This window comes from Corapipo altera, unplaced genomic scaffold (assembly GCF_003945725.1).
Source record: "Corapipo altera isolate COAL_440 unplaced genomic scaffold, ASM394572v1 45, whole genome shotgun sequence".
NCBI lineage: Eukaryota > Metazoa > Chordata > Aves > Passeriformes > Pipridae > Corapipo > Corapipo altera.
Genome location: NW_020884877.1, coordinates 5,895,845 through 5,917,521, shown reverse-complemented (window position 1 = coordinate 5,917,521; position 21,677 = coordinate 5,895,845). Strand labels below are relative to the sequence as shown.

General features: G+C 38.3%; 1 protein-coding gene across 6 annotated transcripts in view; it reads left to right on the top strand.

Annotated features, from left to right (window-relative positions):
- The first annotated feature begins 140 nt into the window (after nucleotides 1-140).
- BOLL (boule homolog, RNA binding protein) overlaps nucleotides 141-21,677 on the top strand; it is a 25,691-nt gene continuing 4,154 nt past the window's right edge. Inside the window, exons 1-11 of one of the 6 annotated variants that reach the window (XM_027637166.1) lie at nucleotides 141-262; nucleotides 2,827-2,967; nucleotides 5,910-6,001; nucleotides 8,172-8,226; nucleotides 10,487-10,568; nucleotides 13,479-13,645; nucleotides 14,154-14,225; nucleotides 14,988-15,035; nucleotides 16,128-16,253; nucleotides 17,681-17,755; nucleotides 21,199-21,267. In XM_027637166.1, coding sequence (XP_027492967.1) covers nucleotides 245-262; nucleotides 2,827-2,967; nucleotides 5,910-6,001; nucleotides 8,172-8,226; nucleotides 10,487-10,568; nucleotides 13,479-13,645; nucleotides 14,154-14,225; nucleotides 14,988-15,035; nucleotides 16,128-16,253; nucleotides 17,681-17,755; nucleotides 21,199-21,216 — 894 coding nt within the window. In that variant the 5' untranslated portion in view covers nucleotides 141-244 and the 3' untranslated portion in view covers nucleotides 21,217-21,267. Of the gene's footprint in view, nucleotides 263-366; nucleotides 546-2,823; nucleotides 2,968-5,909; nucleotides 6,002-8,171; nucleotides 8,227-10,486; nucleotides 10,569-13,478; nucleotides 13,646-14,153; nucleotides 14,226-14,987; nucleotides 15,036-16,127; nucleotides 16,254-17,677; nucleotides 17,756-21,198; nucleotides 21,268-21,677 lie in introns of those variants that run through there. The other 5 variants (XM_027637162.1, XM_027637161.1, XM_027637165.1 and 2 more) reach the window with 5 other exon arrangements.

The window sequence follows — 21,677 nt, the reverse complement described above, 5'->3', positions numbered from 1 at the left end:
GGGGCCAGTCCTCGGGGACCGGGACGCGGCGGGGCGCTGGGACGAGGAAGGGCTGCCCCGTCCGCCCGACCCCCGCGCTCAGCGCCGCGCCCGCCCGCAGCGCCGCCGCGGGGCTGTGTCTGCCCCGCCCGTTGCAGGCCCGGCCCTGCTGGCGCTCGCCGGCCGGGCGCGAGGCGGAGCTGAGGAGCGCGACGCGTGCCGCGAAGGTGCCGGGAACGTGCCGACGAGGCGGCTGCGAGGACCGATGGATCCCGAGGGCGCGGTGAGGAGCCCGGCGGGGCTGGGGAGCCGCCGGGGCGGGAATGGGAGCCGGGGCGGGAATGGGAGCGGGAGCGCGGCCGTCCCGCCGGGGTGCCACGGCTCGCGCCCGCCCGCGCGGCGCTGCCGCCGCTGCCGCCGCCGCCATTTTGTCCGCGGCTGCCTCAGAGTGTGGAGATCCCAGCGCCGGGCCCGGGTGTGCGGGATAATCGTGCCTGGGCTGCGGGGTCCGGCTCCCGGCCTTACAGCGCACCGGCTGTGGAAAATAGAGCTGACTAGGGAGTTAGGTGCGGTGAATCGCCAGGCCTTCGTAGGGTTTGGTTGGGGGACCGTGGGGTGTATTCACTGTAAAAATGCAACTAGCGCTTGTGCTGAAGAGTGGTTGTCAAGCACACTAGATAAAACATAAAAGTATTGTTGAATGTACACATCCGTATTATTTGGGCGAAGTGATGGAAGTTTATAAACCAGTGAAAACAAATGTTTGGGCAAGTGATGCTAGTACATATCTAACTTTTTTTTAATACTATTTTCTTATTGTCATACCAACAGTAAAGAGGTAGTTATCAGAATACAGATTTTAACTTTAAAAACTCGCTGGAATTTGCTGTGTTGGGAGTTCACAAGTGATGTGGTTAATTTCTCGTTTCTTCCATTTGGGTTTTTTGTGTTTGTTTTGTTGGGGTTTTTTTAATAAGACAGCCCTTAAAACTTGTATGGAGCAAATGCCGTCTGAGCTCCTTGAGGTAAGGAATACATTTTGGCTGTGATGTCAGCTGTTAATTGTTATAGTTAAATCCAGAAGCTTCCGTGCTGAACACAGTTGCCAGATAATTATACAATTAGAGAATTGTCTTTGGTGTGAGAGATGGAGAAAGTAACCTGTCTTGTCCTTCAAGAGTTCTTCCTCTGCAAAACACAGTCCTCTTCCTAAAGCCTTTGAGACTGTAGCAACTATGTTTGTTCCTTGCCCAGTGGTGTTGGCTGTTGTTCAGGTTGGGCCCTGCTCTAGGTTAGTATTCCCAGCGGGAGAAATGCACACTGGATTCTTGAGAATAGATCAGGTTAACGACTTCGGGTTTTCCTCTGCCCCAAATGTGTGTTTTAGTAAATTCGGAAAGGACTTTTGTCTTCCCTAAATTGTGTGACTTAAGCTGGATTTATTGTCTTTAAGGTATCCAAAACAATAGCATTAACGCGAACAGAAAGACAGATTTTTTTCCCTGACGTTCTTTTAATTACTGATCTTCCATTTCTTGCTACACTGCAACTGTCAGCCTTTACTTTTTGTGTGTTCTAAGGAGAAGTGATTTGGCTTTGTCCAGGAATGCTTAGAGGCACAGCCAAGAAAATGCTGTCTTGTCAACGGGGGAAAGGCAAAATGTGGAAGTAAAACAGTGTAAATGAAAGGGGGGGATCCTATGAAGAGAACTCTTTAAGAGCAGAACTTCATTTTCTGCTCTGGTTTCAGAGAGGCTAAAATGCACAGATACTCCAAGAAGCAAAAGAGCTCTATACTTGATGCAGTAGCTTTCTGTGTTTGAAATATACTTGCATGTGTTGGGTTGGACCTCGCTACAAGTTCTAAGGGTTGAGCAATAGTAAGAAAAATATATTTATCTCAGAAATCCTTTCAGAAGAAAGATTGGAGGCTGAGACCTCTAGATTCCTACTTTTAGTTTTCTGCTCTGCTTGTTATTAGCCTTGGTATCTGCAGCCTGCAGCAGCTGCCTGTGTTTCATTTTGGGCTGCTTCCCTAGTGGTGCTGGCAGGGCACTAGAGTCCAGGACTGGTTTTGGTAAGTTTGTCGGGGGGAGGGGGGACAGACTACCACAGCAATAATGGTCTTGAAGCCTTTATTGTAATTTCTGTTGGAGAAGTTAGTGACAATACTGTGTGACTGCTTTACAGCCATGACCTCACAGTTAGGGTTGACTTTGTAAGGCAGTATGCATTTGTTTTGAAAAGAGTTTCCAATAAAATTAGTTCCAGGGGTAAGTATGGTGGAAATTAAAACATCAGGAAGTTGGTGGGCCAAGAGAGTGTTGAATTAGAAGACTATAGTCTTCAAGAACTATTCTCATCAGTTGTACAGAACTTGTTGATTTCGTGTGGTGAAATTATGGGTGGTTGGCACTTGGAAAATCAGCCAGAAGCTGTTGCAAAGAACAGGGTCTTGCAGATGTGTGTGAGAGCACGAATTGTTAACCATGTCCATTCTATATAGGTTTAAAATAAGGACTTCTAAGAGGTATAAAATAATTTCTGAAATAGATTTATACATCAGGGTGCTGTGCAGATTGAACCAAGATTGGTGGATTAGGTTCTGAATGTCTAATTTGGAAAAGTGTTAAACATTGAACTTCAGACCATAGTCTCTAAGTTACTGAATTGCTTAAAATTAAGCTTATGTTTAAACACTGAGCTGCATTCTGAAGAAAAATGTGGTTTGTGTTCAGTTCAGCTTTTACTGCGCTTTGGAAGAAATTCTGTGTGGTCTGTAGAGAATTTCCATTTCCTGACAAATAACTTGTAAGATTTTCAAAATTGTTTTCTTTCACCCAGCAGGTGACAGATCAGATGCAAACAGAATCTTTACCTCCGTGTCCCAGCACGGTGTCACCGGTACGATTAAATAATCTGATCAGTTCTCCAAGGTTCGGAACAGTTACTCCAAATCGTGTCTTTGTGGGAGGAATTGATTTTAAGGTATTTTTTTCCTATTTTTGCTGCTGAATGATAATGTATAACCTTATAAAAATCAACAGGAAAGAGAGAGACAGTCATGTGCTTGCTTAGGTGGTAAGTGCCCTTCAATGTAGTGTCCAGATCAACAGTAGAGAATAAAGCTTTAAGCCTTGATTTACATATCTGTCCTACAAAGCTGACTTGGTACACTGAGCTGCTAGAAGCTTTTGACAAATCAGATCTTCAGAATTTTCTCTTTTCAAAGAAGATGGCTTTTGTCATCAGTAGAGCTTGTGGTAGAAAAGTATGTAGAAGTTTTTTATGTATAATACCTAGTGTAATTTAAATGTTACATGAGGCAAACAAAGCAAATGTCAGTAGCTTTAGTTCCTCTAGCACTTCTCTTCTGGTTCATACAAAGAAGCTGCAGTGCAACTATTCCTCACTTGCCACAGTAATTTTCTCAAAGACAAGTGTTTGGTTTTAAAACATATGAAAGTTTGTCTGGATAATTCGCAGTACTAATCTCAATTCTTAGAATGCTTGTGCCTTGGTGTATTCCCTAAAACCCTTGAGTAGCAGTGAATATTGAGCTGCTCTTACACTGGTTAGTCACTCTCAACGTTTCTGACAAGGTACTTGGCAGATCTTCATACCAGCTACTCCCATCTTTTTTGTCTTCTTCCTTCTTCCTACTTCAGGTAATTAAGCCACTGACTTTTGCAAGACATGCTTGGTCTGCTTAGCTGATGTTTTGTTCCTCCCAAGAGCATAGTCTCTTCCTTAATCCTCACTGAGGATCTTCTGAGTGCTGTCTCATTTGAAGAGGAATAAGAATTTACAATTCAGACTATTTTGCATAACAAGTGCAAGAAACTCCAGGATCTTCTAGCTCATTTGGCTGAGATAATTCAAACAGACATGTTTGTAATTTGAGATGTTGTACAAGGCCTTCAGGATATTTGAGCTTTATCAAAGAGGCACAGTAGCTTTTTGCACTAATAGCAAGCAAATGACTAGAGGTATAAAAAGACCTCACTCTGTTCTGTCTGCACTGCAATTTCAGAGGTTCAAACACTTTTCTGCCTAATGTACCAATATTTTTGGTAGTTATCCTCCTTTTTGTTCATTTTGAGGGGTTTCTTGACTTCTTGGTTCAGTTGCCGATACTTCAAAATTTATTATTTATCTTATTTTTAAGAATAGAGTTTAAGCATGCTTGTAAGCCAAAAGAAGATGGAATTTTGCTGGGGGGATGAAACCTCTATCAACATTTTAGCTACTCTACCATTTGCTATGGCTCTTTATATCAAACAGTCTTAAATTTCTTATCAAACCATAGGACTTTTGTGTCAGTGTTAACTTGTTTTCTGTTGGGAATCTCATGGCAAAAAGGATTGGGTTTCGTTGGGTTTTCTCACCCCATAAGTCTTACTCAGATCAGTTGAGGACATATAAAAGCTATTTATTTTATTTTTGTGAAAAAGGGAGACACTAAACAAAAACTTATTTGCTTTCCAGCAAGTTCTTTTATGATTTTGCCAGGCACCACCATTTGGTCTATCACTGTAGCAGTGATTCCTGTTTGTCAGAGGAAACATCTGACTGCAGAAATTTAGAGAAACAGTTCAGTAAGAGAAATTGGAGTTGGGAACATTTTCATCTTGTTTTGAAGAGCACTTTCTTTAGTGGTGTGGTCCACATGTCTTAGGCTAGTGCTAAGTCTTTGCCTCTGTCATTCTCAAGAATGTGACAAATATCTTTGTCTTAAAAACAGGAAAAGGCAAGTCCTGAGGTGTTTCTGGTAAGCTTCTCAATGTCATGTTTGTGCACATAATTGCAGATTTCACTGTGTATCTTAGAACAGTGTTTTCTTCTTATTCCCCTTCAGTCACTGCTCTGCATGTAAACCTTTGTCTTTCCAAGTTTATAGTCTTGTGTAGCAATCCCTGGTGTCTGTGGATGACACTTGGAGCACTGCTCAGTTTTAGTCTTGGATGAGGCAGATAAACCTTTGAGGTCCTGGAAGGGATCTAATAATACACATACAATTTAAACCAATGGAAGTAATTCACTTATACCAGAAGTAATGCTTTACTTCTACTTTAGGGGAAAGTATAAATGAATGATGCATGCATATAACTGTACTTCTTCCAGTGTTAGATATACTATTAAGTAAGGACTGTGTAAAAATGAAAATCTCAGATGTGGTGTTTAGGGCACCATGTGTGATACATATTTACAAGATGAGAAGATTCATAGAAGGCAGGTGAGTGATGGTGTAGTTTAGGTGTGCCTGTACATTGGAAACTTGTCTTGCTCCATATGTATTCAGAAGGGAGCAGTTTCTTCCAAGTTTTAGACCATTTGCCATTGAAACAACTTTTTTTTTTTCTGATTTAACTTACAGTGGTTAGTTCCTTTGGTGGGCCTGTACATATTTGCAGTTCTCAAGTTAGAACTGCTTCAGAAAGAGGGATCATGGTGTATTCAGTGGATTTGACCAGTAAATCACTGTGGGTTAGTGGGAATTTTTTTAAATAAATGTGACCTATGTATATTCTTTTGGAAATCTGTGTACTTTGCTGTTTTGAAGTTTGAAAATATGGTAGTGATTTTTAATACTGTAAACTGCTCTAGAATGTAATTCACAGAAGCTAAAATTCAGATCTAGTAAACCTGCTTCAGTGGTCTTAGCTGTGAAAGGGCACTTGTTACATAAATCTACTAAAGAGGAGTTTTAATTACTTTCTAGTGTTATTGATGAATAATTAATGCAGTAATTAAATGACCTGTGAGGCTCATACTTGTTCACTTTTCTCTCTTCCTATCCAGGGTTATAATTAGTTTATAGCAAACTTTATTCAAAGTATGTCCCTTAAAAATTCTCTGGTAAATATTCATTGAATAACCATGCAAACCAACTCTTCCTTTTTTTTTCCTCTCTTGAATTACTGTACTAGACTAATGAAAATGACCTGAAGACATTTTTTGCTCAGTATGGCAGTGTGAGAGAAGTGAAGATAATAAATGACAGAGCTGGAGTATCAAAGGGGTTGGTATAGTAGAATAAGCTTTTTGTGGAATTGAAAAATATAACAAATCTGACTCTAGTAAATTTGATTGGTTTTCATAGCTCAGAATATGAATTTTTTTCATTGATCTTACCAACTAATCTATCTTTGCAAAAATCTGTTCTTGCCCTTTAATATTTCCATGTAAATGTCTCTAATTGGCATAACTAAAACTATAGTTGTATTTGTAGAAGATGAAGCTGTGTGCAACTGGGACAAAATCAATAGTTTTCATTTTTCTAGTTTTTTTTTTAATAACAATTATTTAAGTAGGTAATCCTGAAAATGTTATTTAGTTATTAAATATATTTATTACTGAAAGGCAGTTGGGAAAAAAGCCTAAAAATGAAGCAAGAGGTGAGATACACCTCATTATGCTGGAGTGCATGGCAGTAGCTGAGGTTCTTTGTGAAGACTCTTGTAACAAGAGTGTAGGGGACAAATCTGACAGTGAATCATGATTACAGAAAAGGGGGACTAAGAGTGGAAAGCAAAAGTAAGAGAAATGCCCAAGAGCAGATCTGAAGAAGGATTAAGGTTGCCTAGGAAGACTATTGCTGGAACCCAAAGGATGGTGATGCAGATAAGGTGGGGAAGTGCTCTGCCACAGAAGGGTGGGAAGGGGGCTGAAGCAAAAGGGAATGTGTGTGAGAACCTGGTACCTGTGAGTTCTCTCCTGAGCCTCTCAGTGCTGTCAGAGCTGAACACCCATCAGCAGGTTACACACTGAGCTGCAGGTCTTAGCTCAGAGTGAGCACTTCCATGGCATGATGGACTTGGTCCTTGTCACTAAGCCTTTTGGTCTTTTATGCAATTCCAAGAAATATGAGACTTGCAGTATGTGTGTCCACATAACCCATAATAATTATGCAGTTTTGATTGCCAACGTATGTCTCACAGTGAATATGTTAGAAAATAATTACTTTACGTGGTGCAGGGATTTCTTTTGAAATGCAAACATGGGCTTCATTGCTTCTCCTTGAAAAGTGATTTTAAAAACTTGGGTGTATGTGATTGTTTTATTAGTTTATTGTCCAGGCAGTCCATAGAATGATAAATCTGCATAGGTAAGATCCCAAGTAGGAGAATAGTTTGTGTTCTTTGAACATGGAAATGTCTTGGTTTGTTTAGAGAAGGCAATACAAGAAAAGCCTACAAATTTAAAAGTGTGGCTAGTCAGACTTCCTGAACCTCTGTACTAAAAAGAAGCATGAAAATGCTCACAGAGAAGAACTTGTATTGCAAAATCTGATCTGCTGGCAGGAAAGACAGAGGCCACCTTGATATCATCTGTAATCTGACTGAGAGATGAACCATGACCCTGAAAAATTATGTGTACAAAAATACTAGAGGTTTTCAGAAATTTTGAAATTCAGATTAAGGGGTGAGGGGGGAGCATTTTTGTTTTTTACATACATATTATATATGATCAGATACTTACTTTGCACAGGCAATGTCACATTCAGTGGCCTAGATTACTCTGGGAATGAATTGAGGGGGTTTGGAAAAGCAAGAGTTGTGTGTAGAAAGCCTGTTTGATTTACTGCAGCAGCTAGAAGAGGTATGGTGAAAGACTGTGTCACAAAGAATGAGAATTGCTTCATCTGTGATCACCACAGAACTCTTTGTAATGCTAATCATGTTAAGAATTACAAGAATAATTCCCAGATAATGTTTATCTCTGCATTGCTGCCTTTTCTAAGAACTCAGTTTAAAATGATAAATAGTGTATGTGGAAGTGTGGAGCATTCACAGTTGTTTCTGAAGTAGGTTGGAGCTGTACTATAAATTACAGTATAATAATAATTTAAGATAAAAAAAAATCCCAAGTTTCTCATCTTGGTCACCCACAAGAATTCAAAGCTTTAGATCAAAATGTTTGTTTAATAGCAATGAAGGAACTTAAGACATAGGCTGAGTAACAAGGATAGCTTTCTGTGTGGGCTGCTTGTTCACAGTGATACATTACCACATGCTTAAATATAATAAGAAAGCTGTGAAGAATAAAGCTGTAACTGCAATCTTCTACTATTGTTTTTTTTTACCTGTTAAATTTGCCTGGTAATGTCACTTGTACTGTATATCGACAAGCAGTGTGCAGTGTTTGTAAATATGAACTCCAGAGGCTTAACATCTGTAATCTTTATTTAGGTATGGCTTCGTCACTTTTGAAACCCAGGAAGAGGCACAGAAGATTTTACAAGATGTAAGCAATAGTCCCCCTTGGGTTTCTCTTTTAAATAATTCATTTCACATTAGGCACGAGTAGCTCTGGTGGTGTGATCCTCTGTTTGCCAAGTTACATTTGAAGATCTGGTAGGTTTGGTCTCACAGTTAATAAAATGGTTTAAAGAGATCCAAGGTAAGATTTATACTGAGGTCTTCTGGAACTAGGGAAGGAAAGTGCTAGTTCATAGTACTGTTCTTGACTTTGACATCCAGTCTTTATGTTCTTGATCTGTTTGTGGTCTGCAGTAAGTACACAGTTATAAAAACTTCATCCTTCAGAATTGCTTTCATTTGCTTTACTAGAAAATCCACTCCTGTCAAGATTTTTTTGCAGGGAGTTGGAAAGATAACTATCTTTTATTTTGACATGTTTGTTTGTCAGACCTAATGTAATTCTTTTTAGTGACAATTAGGTTCACTTGAAGTCTTAAATAATGAAGCTCGTGTCATGTACCTCTTGCTTCTCCTCTGAGCTACATTACTGTGTTGACACTGCTTGCAGAGCCTCCCTTGAGACATGCTTAGCTCTTCAGCTGCATGTGAGCTCCTCAGTTCATTTTGGCTTTTTAAATGTGTGCTTCATGTTCTGGTTGGAGTGTATTGGAAAGATCTGTCACTCAGGTTTTACTCATTCATGTGAAAATCCAGGTGGAGGGGGGAAAAAAAGGCTCAGAGGAGATGGCATCTAAGATTCTCACAATTTATAAGGCTGATTAAAATGTTGAAATTCCAAACCTCTGGAAGCTTTTGTATTAAAATTCAAAATAAGAGCTGAGATGTTTTCAAAGGAATTTTCAGTGTGTTTTCAAGGAATAGTTATGTGGAGCCACAGACAGGAACTTCTTGAGTCAGCTGTTTTTCTTCCTCTCCTGTTTTATTGCTTTATTTCTGTAAACTAAACACTAATGGTACTGAGTACCATTGTGAAAATGGTTTAATGTATTTGCCTCTGTAACTGAAAGGCTGCTTCATGTGAAGTCTTACTGATGCCTGCTCTGTCCTTTAGTTGAAACATTCTGCAGTTCTGTCACCTCTTTCATCTTTACATATTTCTGCTATTTCACAGTCAACTTGTAGCATCTAGGTCTTTCTGCATCTTAAGCTGAGAGTTTCTAGACTTAACGTAGGAAATCAATGTTTTCCGTTTTGTACTCTTGAATTTATTTTTATATGATATTCTGATCATCCTTTGGACTGATTTTGAGGGGGGTTTTTGTATCCTACTTTTTTATTGTGAGTGATGTCTCCAGAAATTTCTTTTTCTATGTTGCAGTCTTCTAAATTACTGAATTTTGTTAGTATTGGGAACAGACCTTGAGGAGTTTCACCAGGTTACTCTTTCTAGTCATATCCTATTAATACTAGTGTTTCTTCTTTCTGTCTTTCTGATTATTTTTTTTTTAATTCATTACAGTTTCTCCTCCTAGTCTTCACTTTCTGTAGCATCATCTGTAATTTTGCATGCATTGCTGTGTTCTTGCTTTGGAGAAATCTATATAGATTAGATATTTCTCTCAACTGTGAAAGTTGTGCATAAAAAAAATATTTCTAACCTCTGGTAGATCACATCAGTGCTTTGGGAAGAATCATCTTTATGTTGTTTGTGTTGGAATGCAGTTTGACTGAAATGTACATCTGTTTTCTAGGAGTTGCTCTGTGTTTTAATAGGTTCTCTGTTTTAATAAGCATAGGTATGTTTGCCATAATTAATATTACTTTATGAAGTCCCAGATGGAACAAGATAGTTTAGCCTCTTCCTTGCTTTAAATCTAAAAGGTGGGAAGTTCTGAGGCAGTTGTGAGTGAATATGGGCATGTTACATTCAGTCCTTATCTGGTCACAGACTTTCTTGTTCCTGTCTCTTGTAAAATATTGTCATGATCACAAAAAAATTTAGTTTTTACATTTCAAATTGTCCATTTATGTACACATGTGCAGTAAATGCATGAGAGCTAAAATGGAAAATAATTACTCAAAAATATAAGTGCCAGTTGCAAATCAAGAGGCTCCATGAAGAGTAAGTAATGCTTGAAATGACTAATGATTATTTTTGTGTATGTGCAGTCTAAAGTTAGGATGGAAAAGGAACTAGTGTAGCTTGTGTGGGGTTTTTTTGCAATGCATTGTAAATAAAAAGCAAGGGAGGATGAAACCTAGTAAGTGCCTTGTCTCCTTGTGATTTTCATTTCTCAGATGCCTATATGTGTGCAGAAAATAATGTTTTTCTTTACTTCTAGGCTAAAAAACTCAATTATAAGGATAAGAAATTGAATATTGGTCCAGCAATACGAAAACAACAACTACGAAGTCCTAATACTCGTATGTATCTTTACTTGTATTTGTGTATTGTGTGTCACTATGAATATAAGTTTTAAACTCTACCTGGTCTGGCACAGCATTAATACAATGCATGGAATATGCTCAGAGTGGTTTGCAGTGGAAGTAAATGCATGCCAGTGGAAATGTCCAGTTAAATAGATTTATGGTCTTTTGGTTCTTTTATCTCTCTTAATATGTTGTTTGCTTACTTTATTGGAAAAGGTTACCTATCTAAGAACAGGGGAAATTCAGATTGCCTGGCAGAACCTTAAATCTAAACATCTAGACTGTCCTCACAGGTTCTGTGGGATAAATCAGGCTGTGCTGGTTAGTTGCACTGTTACTCACTGACTTATTTATGTTGTCAAAATCCATCAGGACAGTTCCATCTTGCTTTCTTTGTTAGAACCATAAGGAATGGGTGGTTGCAGTCACCATCCTGTTCTTGAGTTGTTTGCTGTAAGATACTGAATGGATACTGAAAATGTATCAATCACCGACTTGAAGACAAGATCTGTGAGTTGTTCCTCAGTAAGGGCTGTGTGTCAGATGTAAAATAGATTTCTTCTGTAAATGCAGCAGGCAATGAAGTCTACTTTGTAACTTTGCTTCGGTATTTGTTCTGTGGTACCTTTTGGAAGAGTTAGGAAAAAGCCCAACCTTTTGCTCATCTTCAGTCAGAGGACAGAGCAAAAGAATGTTGGTTCAATTCTGATGCTTTCTTTAGTTTCCATCACGTTACCTGTTAGAAGTAGTTCATGTGTACACTGATGCTGTTGGTGCAGATGTACCTGCTGAAGACAGGAAGTTTGCTGCTTCCGTCCTCCCCTTGTGCCTAGCTATGCCCTTTTCCCTTGTTAGTGTATGGGATATTGTTTCCCCAGGGGAAAGCAAATCCTTTGTTCCAACTGTATGGCTTCTTTGCTCTAGAAATTATTCAGTGTGATCTTTGCTCAGTCATCATCAAGAGGTTATATGCCTTCGTTGTTTTTTTTCCCCTTGTGCTTTATTTCCCTTTCCATCTTTGACTTGTACTTTCTCAGTTGTGTTGCCTGACTTGTGGTGCTTCCTTTGTGTGACCCTTGTGCTGAATGTGTATGTTGATAGAAGAGACATCTGTGTTTTAATTCAGAGACATGAGGGAACAGGGGTTAAAAAAAAGTCTTGAAGAAAGCTGCTGTGTCCTTTTGAGATCTGTGTTTGTGGACCTGTTTAACTACCTCTACCCTCTCATGCCTAGGATAGTTCTGTGATACAAGATCATACTGACATCCAGGATGTATCCTAGGGTTTGATTTCAGTGTGTCTGCTCTTATGCTCAACCTGTCTAACCTTAGTTGCTAGGGTACTTTGTCCTATTGCAGCTCATTTTGGGGTTCATGAAGCCAGAACACCTAGACTTGCAATATCACTGTAGAGCTGTGGTTCTGTTATATTGGGCAGAATTAAAGGGCTGGCCAATATATTGCTGTCCTCTACAGCCCACATATAATCTAGTGCCTGTCTTCCATACCATTAAGCAAAATGAGGGTTTTAGCTCCTCTCTTGTCATAGGACATGTTGTCATAGTGCTTTGAACATACTGGGAGGGCCACTTAGTTTGCTTTTCCCCAGCATCATAATGTGTTTTTCCATCACAGTGAGTTTGCTGGGATGGATGGAGATTTCCTTTTCCTTTGCCAGAGACTTGCTCAGCATAAGCAGAAAGTTTGTGCAATGTACTCTGTAGTTAGTGAAGGGGACAGGATTGTTGGCAGTGGGATCCTGTTGATCTCATTTGAGATGTCAGTAACTGCTATTCTGGATTGCTTGCTGGAGCTGGAACAGCCTTTATGTTTTCAAAGGTATACTTGGCATTATCCTAACAAACATCTTAGCCTGACTGTCTGTGGATGACATTTCAGCTGTATTGTATCCAAGTGTCTTCAGGCTTTTCTGGGTATTAAGCAAACTCTTCTGATCAATAAAAGCTCTTGAATCACTGTGGGCCTTCTTGGTCTTCCACTGAGCATAGTGGTGACCTCTGCAGTGTTCTTTCTGTCTGTAAAATGGTGCTTCGTGGTGGCACACCTTTGCAAGGCAAGATGGAAAACTAAAAATTGTTTGGTAATTTTCTTTATATTGTGTTCTTCCTGCTTTTTTTTTTCTGTGTCATGTTACTACTTTGTGATTTCAAGACTTTAATTTCAGTTACAGAATTAATTTTCCTCTTTTTTTTTTTTTCCCTACAGAAGTCTTGTCATATTTGAAACTGAAATTTATCTTCATGTTTGACACGGTTTTGGAAAAACAAAGTTCTGTCCTGGCCCCTCCTAAAATGTAGAGAGGAATAGAGTTGAGGTGATGTCAGAGACAGTGTTTGAAGGGGAGAGACAATCTGTACTTAGGGTAGAGATCCCTTTATTTGAATAGCACCTGCTGTCAGCACCTGTCAGAGGGTGGTGCAGATGGAACTTTTGACAGTCTTTGCTGAGAAACCAGACAGCACCTTGTGATAAAATAATTGTTGGGTTTAGTGCTTGAATTCTGTTTCAGCTAAATATGAGGATGTGGAGGTTACCTATCAAAGTCTCCTATAGTGTCAAACTACTTTTGGGCATTTGGAGATTAAAAATATATGTATTTGTAGGTACCTGGAGTTACCTGTGTTTGTTAATTTATATGCCTGTCATCTTTTGCAGCTCTTTCCATCTACCTCTGGAGACATCCTGTGACCATCTGCTTTCATGGTTTTGTGTTTGAGAGGGAATGGAGATGGCCCTAGGCACACTGCTCCATGTTCTTTCCTTGGAGTATTTTCTTTCTCTGAAAATCAGAAATGATCTTCCCTTATTTTTTTTCATGGTGTACACATCTAAAAAATAAATTGTTTAAGTTATTTGTAAATAAGCTTTCAAATATCTATTCCAGGTTCTGCTGTAACACCACAGGCTGGTACAATGTACACAACTACTGCTGTATCCCCAGAAGCTGGTACAATGTACTTAACTACTTCCAGTGGATATCCATATGTTTACCATAATGGAGTGGCTTATTTTCATACATCTGAAGTTTCTCCTGTTCAGCAACCATGGCCAGTAAGTAATTAATTTTGGGGTATGTGCTCTTTCTGTGGTCCAGGATGAGTGCAGTGTTTTGAGTCCCTCATACTTTGTTTCTTCAGCTGTGCCTCATGTTAGATGTGTAAATGGCTTCCTTATGTTAGACTGTTTATTTCATACTTTTTATATCACTTCAGTTTATTTTGCTTCTACAGGGGACTCTTGCTTTGGTCTGACCTGTTGGACAGGATAGTCTGTATCAGTCTGGGCCTTACCCCAGGAGAAGTTCTGTTTTACTCTCTCTAGATAGTGATGGGCTAGTGCTTTATGGAAAGAACTCAGTGAATGTGCCAGGGATTTTATTTCATCTAACACAGGCTCTTAGAAACAGTGATTTTGAGTAATCTTAAGTTAACTTAGTAAATGCATTTTCAAAAGGGAGGGGAGGTGGTTCAGCATTATAATGCTCTGCAGCTGTGCTTAACAGGAGTGACAGTTTATGAAATTGCTGCATTAAGACTTGTAACTTTTTTTATTTTTGAAGTCCCGCTCGGTTTCCAGTTCCCCTGTGATGGTGGCACCTCCAGTTTATCAGTCTCCTACGTATCATTATCAGGTATCTGTTTAAAAAGGGCTTTCAGACAAACACTGTTCCCCCAGCCATGCAGTGCTGTTTGCAGCACTGTCACAGCTGTTTGTTATTAGGAAGTAAAAAGTGATAGCAAACACATTTTAATTTCATTGGCTGCTTTCTTTAAACAACAGTTTATCCTCCTTATGTAATGCCATGATAATATAATATATTGGTTTTCTTTTGTGTTGCAAGACAACTGGCTTAGTACCAACCTCTTATCATCTAAGCCAAACTCCTGCTGGAGCAGGACTGGTCAGATCAGTTTTCTTGGGTACTTTTCCAGTTGGATTTTAAATAGCTCCAGTGATGGAGATTCCATGACCTTTCTGGATAGCCTCTTGCAATAATTGACCCCTCTCTCATAGTAAAAAAAGACTTTTTTCCTTATAACTACAACATTTTCAGTGTTCCCACTAGGGTCCATTGATTCTTGTGGTCTGAACACATCTGCTGAGAATCTTAAGTATTTTTGAAGCTTATGAAATGGCCAAGTCAGAGGCTGAGTGAATAAAAATATTCCTGAATATTTTTATGAATAAAAATTTATTAATGCAATGTTTTTATGAATAAAAAGGTTCCTGAACTTCTTGGAACTTTAATGAAAATTTTTCTCTTCTTTTTAGTTTATTAGAAATAATTATAGATTTGAGATGATCGTGGTTTAGTATGTTAGGAATTCTGGTATTCAACGTGTATGCATATGTTCTTAATCACATTTGGTAACATCTTTTTGTTTGATTTTAGGCACCAACACAATGTTTTTCAAGTCAGTGGCAATGGTCTGTTCTACAGGTAAATACAGTTCATAGTTTCAGCACTTTAGTTTTACATTTCACCTCGTTCAAAGATATGGTGCACTTACCTAACTGTGACACTTCCTACTATTCACAACTTAGTTGAAAGGAGTATTCATTGCTGTGTTTTAGCAGTGCATTTATAAGATTTGCTGATACAGCAGAAGACATAAAATAGCATCTATTGCAACATCAAATACAAATCTGATGTAAAGAAAACATCTTACCCTTGCCTCTCACTTTGGCAAAAAGTTTGTAATAAATTACCTAATAAGTTGTCAGAAGCAGGTGAAAACTGTCAAATTCTGTTGAGAAATGAGTATTAAGTAGCTAATTAACTGATACTGTGATGTTTCAAAGTATTGTTAGCAGAAGCATGTAGAAGCATAAGTAGGGTGAAGTGAGACCTAGACCCTTGAAACAGGAGGAAGAACTTGGAATTGGTGACTTGGTCATTTTGGGGGGGAGAGTGTATTGGTTTGGTGATCTCTGTAGTAGAGCAGCTTCCAAGGGGAATCTTGACACTCGAGGAACTTGAAGAGTTTGAAGCTGAAGGGAGTGAGTCCTTTAAGATTGAACTCATTATAGTGTGGCCTCATTACTTTAGGAGCAGCCAACCTTGTCCAGTTATGGACAGATTCCACTCTAATAGATCCATCTGCTGCTTTGAAATTGGATTGCTGAGTTATGGAAATACTGGGGGGGGTTGTTTTAAAACAAAAATACTTGTTTTGCTACTGTAACATTTTTGCAAGGGAAGATTTTAACTGTAGTATGTTGTTGTGATCTTGAGACTAAGTGTCAATTTTACAAGTTTTCTGATTTGTCTAACAATGCTCTCCAAAATGCAAATAAAATCTGAAAACTATGAAAAAATTACTAAAGAATTTTTTGGGTTTTTTTCCTTCCTCTTACCTGACCTTCCTACCCACTTCCCACTCACTTTTTCTTTTGTTATCAAAGATGAATCTGGCGCTTTCCTCTAAAGCTGTGTCTCCATTTATATGTAGCAAAGAAGATTGTAAAATAAGTTTTGGTCTCTACAGTGCTTAAATAACGTAATTTATTAAAATAATGTGCTTTATTTCAGTCTCCTACCTCTTCACCTCCACTCTTATATCTGCAACCATCTGAAGTCTTTTATCAACCAATAGGAATTACCCAGGAAGGTGGATGTATATCTCCACCTCTGCTAATGGAAGCTGCAGTTCCTGAGGTATTTTTAAAAAAAAAAAAAGTGCTGACAATTGAAGTGTTTGTCTGCAATTGAAAAACATAATGTTTTAAATTAAGCACTGGCTGTTCAGAGCACTTAGGTCAGTTGTTCCTGTATCCATGCTGCTGTTAAATAATTTCAGCTGTCCTCAACTTAAAGTTTCTCTTCCATTTTTCTCAGAGGATGCTTTGATTCTGAAATATTTTTGAGGGTCAGAAGTGTGTTACAGACAGCAGTATAAGGGCTAGTCAGTTTGTTTCATTTGTAAGTAATGTTTAAGTAAAATGGGAATCAGATTCTTTGGAATGCTGGGTTAGTATACCCAAACCATAGTGGTTTTCTGAAGTGATTCTTCTGTGCAGGTAGAAGCTTGTCTAAATATTGCAGTGATCCAAATGAATTACGAGTGGTTGAATGATTGAATTGTTTACAATTTTTTTGCTTCTATATCAGTAGCATTTATAGTACTAGTCAAGAGATTCCTGATGCACAATAAGGCAATCTCTTCATAGTTGTATATTAAAAATGACAGTAAAAGGCTACAGAAAAATTTAATTTTACATTTTTTTTATTCCATATTAATTGGTACTTCTCTTAAATATTCATTCCTTATGAATAGGGATTCCAAAACAGATGTTAAATTAGGACAATAATCAAATATTGTTTCAAAAGTTAACGTGTATTTTGTTGCTGAGAGAAGTTCCAAAATGGGTGTTTGAGATATCTTAAGTGGAAAATTCTGGCATACCAAAGTAATTTAATTTCCCTACAAAGACACAGAATTAGTACAAGACATGAATTGTTGGGGGTTTGTTTTTTAAAGTGCATAAATCTTGGTATTTTTTCTGTCATTATATTATTAACAGTACTCCTATTTTACCTTTAGTATTTCATGAATCAGATATAAACTTGTACAGAGAAATTTGAAATATGTGAGCACTAAGAAAATAGAATTAGTTAAGGAATACTTGGGTATAATGGGCTCTTGGTTTACAGGTAGGCAATTTGTTCATGTTAGAGGAAACTGTGTGGAATTTCAGAAGAATGGTGTAAAATTCCAAGAATAATCTGTATTATTTGTATGTAAATATCTTGTAAGTCTGGGAATTACTCTTCAGTGTGTGAATGGACACATTTGAACACTGTTCCAGTTAGAGCTGAGTGAAATGGATGTGTAGTAGAGAAGCTGCTACTTCTGTCAAGGAAAGTGATTTGTGACGCTGATCAAGATAAATGAAGTTTACCAAACTTTGGTACAGTGGGGAAAACACAGACTTAAATATTTAAATTGTGGGTTTTAAGAAGTCAGTAGTTCAGATAAACATGGCCCAAAATTTGACATTTCTAAGGATTCTAAATTCATGTGAAAGGCTTGCAAAAAAGTAAGTTTATGAAACAGGTTTTTCTAATTTTTTTTTTTGTAGCAGCTGTATTCCGATCATGGAGTTCAAACACTACATCACCAGCCCTATGCCCAGAGTCACATAGCCATGCCTGCAGCTGTGAGTATCAAACCAAGGGAGTTACAGCAAGCATTTTGCAGTATTACTGTCCCCTTTCTTGAAGGGGGGACAGTAAGAGAAGAGGGGTGTGGGTGAAAAAGTCTTTTATTAATGATAAGGAAAATGGGAAGCATTGCAGAGAAACTGAGATTTTTCTTCACCTGAAGCTTTGTTACAGGGGACATAAAAGTTACTTACTTTGGAACTATTTGGGGAAACTGAAAAATAAGAGCATGGCTAGTTATTTTAAGGTTGGGATACAAAGAAAATACAAATGAAAAACATATTTTGAGAGAAAATGGTGAACCTCATTCAGTTCTTGGAAATATTGGTTATGAATCTTTGTCTCTTGTCTCTGGGTCTCGACATTGAATTCCTTTCTTTGAGCCTTGTATTGAACCTCATGTTAAGGAAAGGGGGGAATTTGAAACCTGGAACATGAAAAGCTGTCCTAGGTGGTCGGTCACCTCTAGGTGTCTTTCTGTGCAGTTCTGATTTAGAAAGGCCATTTTAAAATATGGTTATTCCATGTCACCTGATGCAGGCTGTTGGGTGTTTTTAGCTCCCAGTTTAAGGTCCTTTTATCTAAATTAATAAGGCTGTTCACTCTAAAATAATGTCAAAACTGATTTGCCTGATAACAAAGATCTAAAGTTATCAGTAGTTGGTATTACAGCACTTACTCTTCTGTGAAAGATGCTTACTCAGCTGCAAGTGGCAGATTAAATAGGAGTGGAATAAAAGCCATGTTATAGGCTAACTTTTTAATGTATTTTTAATTTATTTTACTTTTTCTGGAAGAATTTTTTTCAGACTCTTGTGTAATGATATGTACTAAATATTTCCAGCAGAGGGGGCTGTAACATAAGTGTCATCTTGAAATAAACTGCACTATATTTCCTGCTCTTTTTTCCTGGTTTTCTCAGAAGTCTTGTTATCTAGAATTGAAACTCTGTTCAGGTCTCAAGTAGATTCACAGATACAGTTAACCCTTACAAAGATGTACTGAATTCTTTTTTTATTATTATTCATTACAAGATGATGCCAAATAATAGTTAGTAGTTCTAAAATACAGTTCTTCCTTTGAAAGTTTCAAGTTATCTTTTCACATCCCCACTTGGAGTTGGAATATATCTCACGTGTAATGAATGTGATCAGCATGTGTTGTCTGTCAGTGTGGCTGAGCTCTCAGCAATGATGGAAAAAAGCAAATGCTGTCAGCAAACTGCTCTGTATGAAGCAGGTGGCTGTGTCATTACTCCCCAGCTGTATAAGAACACTGCCTGGTAACTCTAGTCTTCTTAAAATACCCCAACAAATGTATCTGCTACTTGAAAACTGCCAAATAGTGGCCACAGAGGAGAAAGCAGGAGCCTAAAGGAGTGACTTCACCTTGAAGGTAATCTGCTGATTGCCTCTACTGCATTAGGAATTGCACTGGGAATAAATATGGACTTTATGCTGGGTAGGTCATATGGTGAGAGTAGGATGGGTACAGCCAATATCCAGGTATCTTTGGCAATTGTAGACTTCTTACAGCTTTCAAATGCAGCTCAAAACAGAGCATGCATTGCAGTCATAACTAAAAGAAATCACAAGAGTGAACAAGCAAAATGGATGAAATACCAATTGAACAAAACCACAGATTTTGAAGTCAGTGTTTCCAGTGCTGTACAAGTGTATAAGAAGAACTCGGTCCATTTGTCATGTAAACCATGTAGCTGTTAACAAAGGAAGCTTCAGTTCTGGCAATTCTTAGTTTTTCATTCTCTGTTTTACCCCTTGAGTTACATCAAAAAAAAAAAGGCTATTTTTTAATAAAAAATTTTTAGTAGTGCTAAAGGAAATTTAGAAGAAAATCTTAGATTCAAATTCTGTATTTAAGATCAATTTTGAATCAAAAATACTGCTCTCTTCCCTGTGATCATGTGTTTGCCAGTGACCATTTGTGTTTTACTTAAGCTGATTTCTTTTGGCAATTTTTAGCATGTTTTGTTCATGAGCATGTGGAAAGGACTTCATATATCCACATCTACACAAATGGATAAAGTTAATGTTCATTCTCAGAGGCTGCCAGGTGACACTTTTTTTAAGGAAGTGTGAGGTGTTTTCATCTCTGTTTGGATGTTTCAGATTCTATATCACCCTCCAATAAGGAGATTAATGTTTGGATGCTCCTAGAGGGATGTGTATGAGATGGTGTTTGGTAGTAAAACCTGTGTAGTCTACAGTAATAGGGGAAACTTGGGGGGAAAATTGAAATTTGTGGGTTTTTTATTTCAGACCTGGAAGAAATACCTGTGAGTTAAATTTTGTTTTTTCTGGGTGATTATCTTGTTCTGAGGCACTGGCCTGGTAAAGGTGTATGAGGGAGACCCTGAAGCCTGAGGGGCTGAGCAGCACAGTTGCAGTCTGCAAATAGTGAGCAGAGTATAAAAGGTTCTGCCCTGTGGAGGTGGGCAGGTGGGTGGGCTTTATTTTGTTTCATGCTGTTGTCTTTTTTCTTACTGTTCATCTCTTTGAGCTGCAGTGTGCCTGTTGGGGGGTAGGCATGGTTCTGGTCTGTCAGGGTTGCTGCTGTTCCCATGGTCTGTATCCAACAGAATGTTTTGGCTGACATCAGCAGTGCCAGATCATGCAGTGTCGTTTGTGTTGTAGTTTGTGTATATTTGAATTCAGTTGTTAATGGTGAATGATGGCCTTTGGCACCATGACCTTCTGGTAGTGAGCCTTCTGTGACTTTAACTGAACCTAGTGCACTCTGGTTTTCTCTGCAGTTAAGAGTAATAAGGTAAGACTTGTGTTCTCTGTGTGTATAATACACAGAAAAACGTGTGTTTATAAATGTTTGTGTATATACACATGCAGGTAGATAAACATGTTTTTTCTAAGAGTTTTGATGTAACCACTTGGGGGAAAAGTACAGTAATTTTATACTAATACTGCATGCTATTGTCTGATATTCAATCTCAAGCAATAAATAACACAACATATTTTCTCTATAGGTAAGTATTTTTTTTCATTTATACATGCAGTGAAACAGAATAAACCTCTTGTTTAAAGTTATGTTACTCTAAGAAATGTGAATATAAACTTCCAGTTGTCATCATTTGATTGCCAAGAGGCTTGTCACTGCCTGTAGCAAGGTCTGTTGCCTGTAAAACAGGCAAACTCCACCAAAACTGTATTTGCTAACTTGATATGAACATGGGAAGGTGCAGGTGGCATGCTCTTTCTCACATGGTTTAATTCTGTGTTCTCTTTACAAACTCCTTTTTCTATTCTAATAGTTTGTTCTCTCTTCAGTTTAGTGGGTTTGTTCTTTGGTTTTCTCTGATCTATGTTCTCTCTCTTTACTTGACAACCTATGGAGCATTCACTGTTGAAGCATGTGGGCAGCTCTAGTCTATCTATATTGATTTATTATTTTTTTTCTTGTCCAGTCCTTCCTGTGTGGCTGAGATCCATCATCAACATACCAGCTAGCAACTGCGAGTTGTGGAAAACTTGGGGTCAGTTGTTTCATTGCAATGGTTGCTATTTATGAGTTGGTGCATAATAAAACATGCTCAGATCTAGCACAGTCTGCAGCATTACTTAGCTGCTTCCTGAAGTTTGTCAGTTGCCTAATAATTTACTTCATAAAACAAATCCTGTATAATCAGTGTAATTCATTCCTGGGTAATAATGTAGAAATAAATCCCATCATTTTATTTTTAGGTTTATGAGTTTATGAGTTTAGATTGTTTTCCTTCAACGGGGAAGGAAACTTTCAATATTTCCAACATGATTTTTGGTTTCTGAACACTGTGTTAATTCCTGTATTGACAGCTCAATTTCTTCCCCTTTTCTCCCTATTTTATGCTGTTTACAATAACTCATGTTCATGGGGTTGAACTCATGTTCATGGGGTTGAACTCAT